This window comes from Limulus polyphemus, unplaced genomic scaffold, assembly GCF_000517525.1.
Source record: "Limulus polyphemus unplaced genomic scaffold, Limulus_polyphemus-2.1.2 Scaffold12249, whole genome shotgun sequence".
NCBI lineage: Eukaryota > Metazoa > Arthropoda > Merostomata > Xiphosura > Limulidae > Limulus > Limulus polyphemus.
In genome coordinates this window covers 1-7,389 of record NW_013677859.1, presented here as the reverse complement: position 1 = coordinate 7,389, position 7,389 = coordinate 1, and the positions used below count along the sequence as shown (strand labels likewise).

Genomic DNA, 7,389 nt, shown 5'->3' with positions numbered 1-7,389 from the left:
GACAGTTTGTCTTACTTGTAGTGCTTCAAGTTGGACAGTTTGCCTCACTTGTATAGTGCTTCAAGTTGGACAGTTTGTCTCACTTGTATAGTGTTTAAAGTGGGACAGTTTGCCTCACTTGTATAGTGCTTCAAGTTGGACAGTTTGTCTCACTTGTATAGTGTTTAAAGTGGGACAGTTTGTCTCACTTGTAGTGCTTCAAGTTGGACAGTTTGTCTCACTTGTAGTGCTTCAAGTTGGACAGTTTGTCTCACTTGTATAGTGTTTAAAGTGGGACAGTTTGTCTCACTTGTATAGTGCTTCAAGTGGGACAGTTTGTCTCACTTGTATAGTGCTTCAAGTGGGACAGTTTGTCTCACTTGTATAGTGTTTAAAGTGGAACAGTTTGTCTCACTTGTAGTGCTTGAAGTGGGACAGTTTGTCTCACTTGTAGTGCTTCAAGTTGGACAGTTTGTCTCACTTGTAGTGCTTGAAGTGGGACAGTTTGTCTCACTTGTAGTGCTTCAAGTTGGACAGTTTGTCTCACTTGTAGTGCTTGAAGTGGGACAGTTTGTCTCACTTGTATAGTGCTTGAAGTGGGACAGTTTGTCTCACTTGTATAGTGTTTAAAGTGGGACAGTTTGTCTCACTTGTAGTGCTTCAAGTTGGACAGTTTGTCTCACTTGTATAGTGTTTAAAGTGGGACAGTTTGTCTCACTTGTAGTGGGACAGTTTGTCTCATTTGTAGTGCTTGAAGTGGGACAGTTTGTCTCACTTGTATAGTGCTTCAAGTGGGACAGTTTGTCTCACTTGTATAGTATTTAAAGTGGGACAGTTTGTCTCACTTGTATAGTGCTTCAAGTGGGACAGTTTGTCTCACTTGTAGTGCTTCAAGTTGGACAGTTTGTCGTACTTGTATAGTGCTTCAAGTGGGACAGTTTGTCTCACCTGTAGTGCTTGAAGTGGGACAGTTTCTCTCACTTGTATAGTGCTTGTAGTGGGACAGTTTGGTGCACTAGTGGTAAGTCCAAGGATTTAGAACGCTAAATTTCTGGTTTCAATACCCGCGGTGCCACAGCACAGACAGCCCCTTGAGCAGCTTTACGATTAACAACAATCAAACATAACATACTGCTATTTCACAAGTATTATTTTTTCCAACCGTGATATTCGGAACTGACGCTGACAAGTTTGTCTTTTTTACTTAGAGAAAACAAATCTGTTTTGAACTTTGTATTCTTAATGAATTGAGTCAGGCTCGGCCTAGTGGACCATTTGTACATTATAAGAGTGTCGGTAATATCTCAATATATTATTAGAACCCCAGAAGTTGGCGGTTGGTATTGCTGACTAACGGCTAACACAGATAGTCCTTGTGTAGCTTTGACTGCATCTTCGCGAATTGTTGACTTATTCTTAAAAATTGATTTGATCATCTTCTCACATCACTCATCAGAACTGGTGGGTTCTTGAACAATTTCCATCAGAACTGGTGGGTTCTTCTACAGAAGCTAAAAGGTGATATTCTAACGTGACTACCCAGCAGAAGTAAGAAGTAGAAATGTCCGTTGATTAGCCTTATGGGAACTGGTAACTTTAAAAGACTGTTTTAACCACTCGCACCATTGTACAGTAGTGTGTTGTCTGTCAGTCAGTAGACACTAAAATGACGTCATATAAGGAATGCTTAAAGTTGCAATTTGTACTGTCGTGACGTCAGTAAAGCGTGCCATGAATCACAAGAAGAATTATGCACTCTGTAGGCTACAACAGTGTGACGTATGAACTTTAAAAACAAGAAATAAAAATATTTGTTACTCTTTGTTGTGGTTTTATTTACTCTTGAAACAAGACACTCTCGGGGACATATATCAGTGATTGACAAATATCTAGAAGTCTACAAGTCATTGTTAACTAGAAGAGAAATATGCACAGCTGTTTCGGCGTATTTTGATACGTTCTAACCACCCTGAAAAGAAACTACCTCAAATTAACTTATTGTATCAATTATTGCATCAGTTTTGTTTCCTTATAATTAAAAGATAAAATGACCTATCTGTGGCTGATGGACTGACGGAACAGCTGATTGTCGCTGACGGATTAACGGATTTCCCGAGCTTTTAAAATGTTAGAAACCGGATAAATATGTAAAAAAATATCACTTCATTTCAGCTAACACTACTTCAGTCATGTTAAAGGAATAGAGATGTGATATCAACCATGTTGACCTAAAGACAGAAAGTTCATTTTAGAACTGTAATGGTGACATACGAAGTATCCCTTAGAAATCAGAGACGCTCCTTCTGAAGACAGTTCTCCAGTATCTTATATATATTGCCAACCGTGGTGTCTGTCTTCCGTTTACAGCGACCGCTTTCTGCGCTGCGTTTGAAAAGCTGTGCACGCACGCAAAGCTCAATATTCACTTTTGAAATGATGGGACAACAGCCATGAATAATGTTGAGGACAACTTTTATTTTGCAAACAGGATATTCTAAATTGTTAGGAATTAATCATGCCATCATTCATATTTAAAAATGTGACAATTTAAAGAATAAAAATAAAACCATGTTATTGTTGAGCGGCTCTTAGTATGACTGAAATTAACAATAATTACTTTTCGGGGTGGGCGGGGTGTAGCTCCGAGCTTTGGCTCTGAGTGAAACCAAGAGTGTAACACAATTAACTTTTTTAAAGTCCGTGAAATAATTTAAATTGATGGATTAACTTAAACTTTTCCCGTCACTGGGATGGCCAGGTAGTTAGGGAGCTCTATTCGCAATCTGAGGGTCACGGGTTCGAATCACCAAACAACGCCGTGGGGGCCTTATAATGTGACGGTCAATTCCACTATTCGTTTGTAAAAGAGTAGCCCAAGAGTTGGCAGTAGGTGGTGATACCTAGATGCCTTCCCTCTAGTATTTCACTGCTAAATTAGGGACGACTAGCGCAGATAGCTCTCGTGTAACTTTGCGCGAAATTCAAAACAAAACCCGTCAGTGGGGACGGGTACTTTTACTTGTATCAACAGTACCCTATGGTTCCTCTCTGTAGGGGATGATATGTCAACTCTTTGCAACTGCTATCAGCCAAGTTGATTGTGTAAAACAATCCAACAGTTTGAAAATAGAACTTCATCAAATTACTGTATTGGATTTAAGAAAGTCTACGCAATAGATGTATTATGGTATTTAAATTTTATATAAAAAAAATCATGTTTCATTTCACAATATACCAGTGTAGGATCTATCAAATCGGAGAGAAAGTTTGCTACAAAACAAACTGTTTATGAATAAATAAGAAAAGATCAAAGTAACACAGGTTTTGAAATGTACGATTATATTATATTTTATTTTTTCTATGAAATATATTTTAGTAAGGAAGCAGGACAAATTTATCATAGAAACTTTATGGCCTAACACCTTTTGTTATTAATGCTGTAGTACAAAAATAGCTACAAGAATATCTAATTCAGGATGAACCGTGCGATTACTGAACTTCCCCATGTAAAGGTTCAGTAAGATGTCTGTCTCTGGAGCCAGGTATTGCCTGTAAAGATTCAGTAAGATGTCTGTCTCTGGAGTCAGGTATTGCCTGTAAAGATTCAGTATGATGTCTGTCAGCCAGGTATTGCCTGTAAAGATTCAGTATGATGTCTGTCTCTGGAGCCAGGTATTGCCTGTAAAGATTCAGTAAGATGTCTGTCTCTGGACTGAATCTTTACAGGCAATACCTGGCCATCTTGACTGAATCTTTACAGGCAATACCTGGCTGACAGATGACAGACATCTTCTGAATCTTTACAGGCAATACCTGGCCCTGGCTGACAGACATCTTACATTGCCTGTAAAGATTCAGTAAGATGTCTGTCAGCCAGGTATTGCCTGTAAAGATTCAGCAAGATGTCTGTCAGCCAGGTATTGCCTGTAAAGATTCAGTAAGATGTCTGTCAGCCAGGTATTGCCTGTAAAGATTCAGTAAGATGTCTGTCTCTGGAGTCAGGTATTGCCTGTGTCGTGTGAGAGGTGTGCATGCCTAGCACAAGTAACATGGTTCGTGGGTCTCGAGCATCACAAAGAACAGAACCTCCCAAGATTGGTTTAAATACTAGAAGGTGTAGCAAATGTAGCAACAATCATTACTAACATTTCCAGTGAATCGGACATTGACTAAATGTGGACACTTGATATGTAAAAATAGTGAGTTTTGGATAAGATGAAAGTGATCATTTGGTGACGTTTGTGGTTTCAATAATTGTTAAACACAATATATATCGTTAATTTCATAAACAGTTCTTCTATTTAATTATGCAACCAGGCTGTACCTGAATTATGAGTACACCGATTTTCTTAAAGTTTAGACAAGTTTGCCAGTTCTGAGTTGGAGTTATTTGGGAACATACAAGTAGGTACAGATATAAAATTGTATTATTGTTATCGGAACTTTATATGGTTTTGTGTAACATACCTGGAACGGTTCTAGCTCTGGTTGAAACAGTATTGCCTCCTTCCGCCACAGATCTCCCAGATTCCCTGCTCTCTGCCACAGTTCTGAGTTGGAGTTATTTGGGAACATACAAGTAGGTACAGATATAAAATTGTATTATTGTTATCGGAACTTTATATGGTTTTGTGTAACATACCTGGAATGGTTCTAGCTCTGGTTGAAACAGTATTGCCTTCTTCCGCCACAGATCTCCCAGATTCCCTGCTCTCTGCCACAGTTCTGAGGTATTTTTGTCTTGTTGGATGAGAACCTGTAGCATTCCCATATCTTCACCATACATGTGGTAGTAAAACGTGAGGCATCGAGCATACGAGTCGCCTTGGAAAACCGGAGAGAGAATACGTGCCCGATCCCCTGGCTTTCGCGGGTAACTTGCCTCCGTATAAAGATACCATCCTAAAATATACACAGATACGTGTGTACAAGTACAGTGTTTCAGAGTAAAGCATGCGACTAGTTCAGTAAAATAAAAAATATCACGGAAGGAAAACGTACTTTTGACTTTTAGTAACTTTTCTTGGGAATAACGTATTGCTTCACCTGAGTGACAGTTTATGCACATAGTGGGTTAGCCAACCATACAAAGATTTCTGAATTACAGACCAGTGGGGAAAGCTAGCAGTGAAGCGTCTACTCTGAAGCGATTAGTGGGACTGACTGTCACTGACATAATGCGCACAAATCTGAAAGCGTGTTTTGTAACACCATGTTTCGAACCCAGTGTGCCAAATATGGTGCAGTGGCTAATGTGACGGACACAAAAGCTCTCCGTAGTTTGGGACTTGAGTACATTACAAAGATGATAGTTTAATCCATTACTCGGTCAGACAAGACTAGCCCAAGAGTTGGAGGTTGTATTCTATGAACTAACTGCTTCCCATCAATTCAAAATTAAGAATGGATAGCCGTTGAGTAGTTTTAAGAGAAGACACAAAATCAAACAAAGAAACTAGAACCTGCAGAAGCCTATTACGATACATTAACCAATAGAACATGCTCGCAACTTTTCTAAATTTATAACTAGTAACTGCATGTACAGTAGTTGCAAAAATGTAAGTAAACACATACAAAGGGTTGAGTACGTTCTATTAAAACAATTTTGAATATACACATCAGCAAGTCACGTAGCAACCACAGCCGATATAGAGTCGCGATGGAACGAAATGTATCAGAACTACATTTTGACATTGTTTGTTTTTTGTATGTATTCTGATGCTACCGAAAATGGATCGCTTTTGGGAAGAGTGTGTAACATCTTTTTCCAAAGCAAAATATTCATACACTCAGAACAAAAATATATTGATATTGGGAGCTTAGAATTTTGCCTACAGGGATATTCTTTGTACTTAATGGCATTGGAAACATAGGAATATATATCAACTTGGGACACTAGGACCACCCAGAAAAAGACCTGCAACAAGTCGTACGCCAGCTGTGAAAAGCAAACAGGAATGTAATAACAGATGAGAATCTATGAAAACAAAGGTCAGTGGCAAAAGCCATCTATGTGCTCCAGGCAACAGTATGTAATGTATCAAGAAGGATCTCCATATGGAAAAGCAAACAATTAAAGTGGATACAAATTGCTTCCTATGACATCCATTCAACGTCACGTACTCCAATTAGCTGGAGCATGAAATGGATATTCATGTTATTCCATAAAGACATATTGATCAAGTCGCCTATGGATTTCTGTGTGATCGACCAGACTGTTAAAACAGGTACTGGGAAACTATCGACCTCCTACATTAGATGTGTTATGGAAGGCTGTATGGACGAGGGTTGTACTTTGAACATGACAGCATTACAACGGAGCCTTTTTTAATGGAAGCTATGCTGCAGGGCTGTTGTCAAGATGCACGGTCGTCAGACAAAGGACAACTGGATATGGCGACTTGGACTGTAACAATGTGTACAGAGCCTAATAAAAAAACACCGAAATTGATTTAAGAAACCATTTGATAATCTAATGCCTTATGACCCATAAGGTTATAAACAAATATTCATATTAGAAACAAAGTAATAATTTTGCTATAAAAACGAATTATCTGGAATTTTATTTCAATATCCATCTTAATTCGTCCATTAAGTCTGGAAATAAGATGTGTGTAAGTCAATCTTTTGTATCCCAGAAGTTATCAGCTGGTCTGGACGATGAGAGATATTAAAATCGATAAAACTATGTATATATATATATATATATATATATACATGTAACATTGATTTCGAATCACAATGGATAAATTAAAAGAAACGTGAAAAGAAACCATCTACAATTAACTTATTTTTATAACAGTCTTTAGGCCTATTGGTTTTTAATATTACGTCAAATTTCAGTGTTTAGACTGTAGCTTTAAAAGCAATATTTTTGATTATCGAAAAGAAATGACATAACAATGCATAACAATAGTTTTGACGAAATCAGTAAAAGGAAAATACATGAGTGGGACACATTATTCGAAGAGATAGTTTAAGGAAAGAGCTTCTAAAAGGAAGGACTGTTTGAGGAAATGATCTGTTGGAGGTTCTAAAAGGAAGGACTGTTTGAGGAAATGGTCTGTTGGAAAATCTAAAAGGAAGGACTGTTTGAGGAAATGGTCTGTTGGAAAATCTAAAAGGAAGGACTGTTCAATGAAATGGTCTGTTGGAAAATCTAAAAGGAAGGACTGTTTGAGGAAATGGTCTGTTGGAGGTTCTAAAAGGAAGGACTGTTTGAGGAAATGATCTGTTGGAGGTTCTAAAAGGAAGGACTGTTTGAGGAAATGGTCTGTTGGAGGATCTAAAAGGAAGGACTGTTTGAGGAAATGGTCTGTTGGAGGTTCTAAAAGGAAGGACTGTTTGAGGAAATGATCTGTTGGAGGTTCTAAAAGGAAGGACTGTTCGATGAAATGGTCTGTTGGAGGT

The 7,389-nt window shown here is 38.2% G+C and overlaps 1 protein-coding gene across 3 annotated transcripts in view; it reads right to left on the bottom strand.

Moving 5' to 3' along the window:
- LOC111083935 (MAM domain-containing glycosylphosphatidylinositol anchor protein 1-like) overlaps positions 1-5,062 on the bottom strand; it is a 7,005-nt gene extending 1,943 nt beyond the window's left edge. The window contains exon 1 of one of the 3 annotated variants that reach the window (XR_002609310.1): positions 4,622-5,042. Coding sequence is in view for 1 of the 3 variants with exons in the window: in XM_022380683.1 (XP_022236391.1) it covers positions 4,622-5,047 (426 nt within the window). In the remaining 2 variants the exon portion in view is untranslated. Of the gene's footprint in view, positions 1-4,446; positions 4,548-4,621 lie in introns of those variants that run through there. The other 2 variants (XR_002609311.1, XM_022380683.1) reach the window with 2 other exon arrangements.
- Between the last annotated feature and the right edge of the window lie 2,327 nt (positions 5,063-7,389).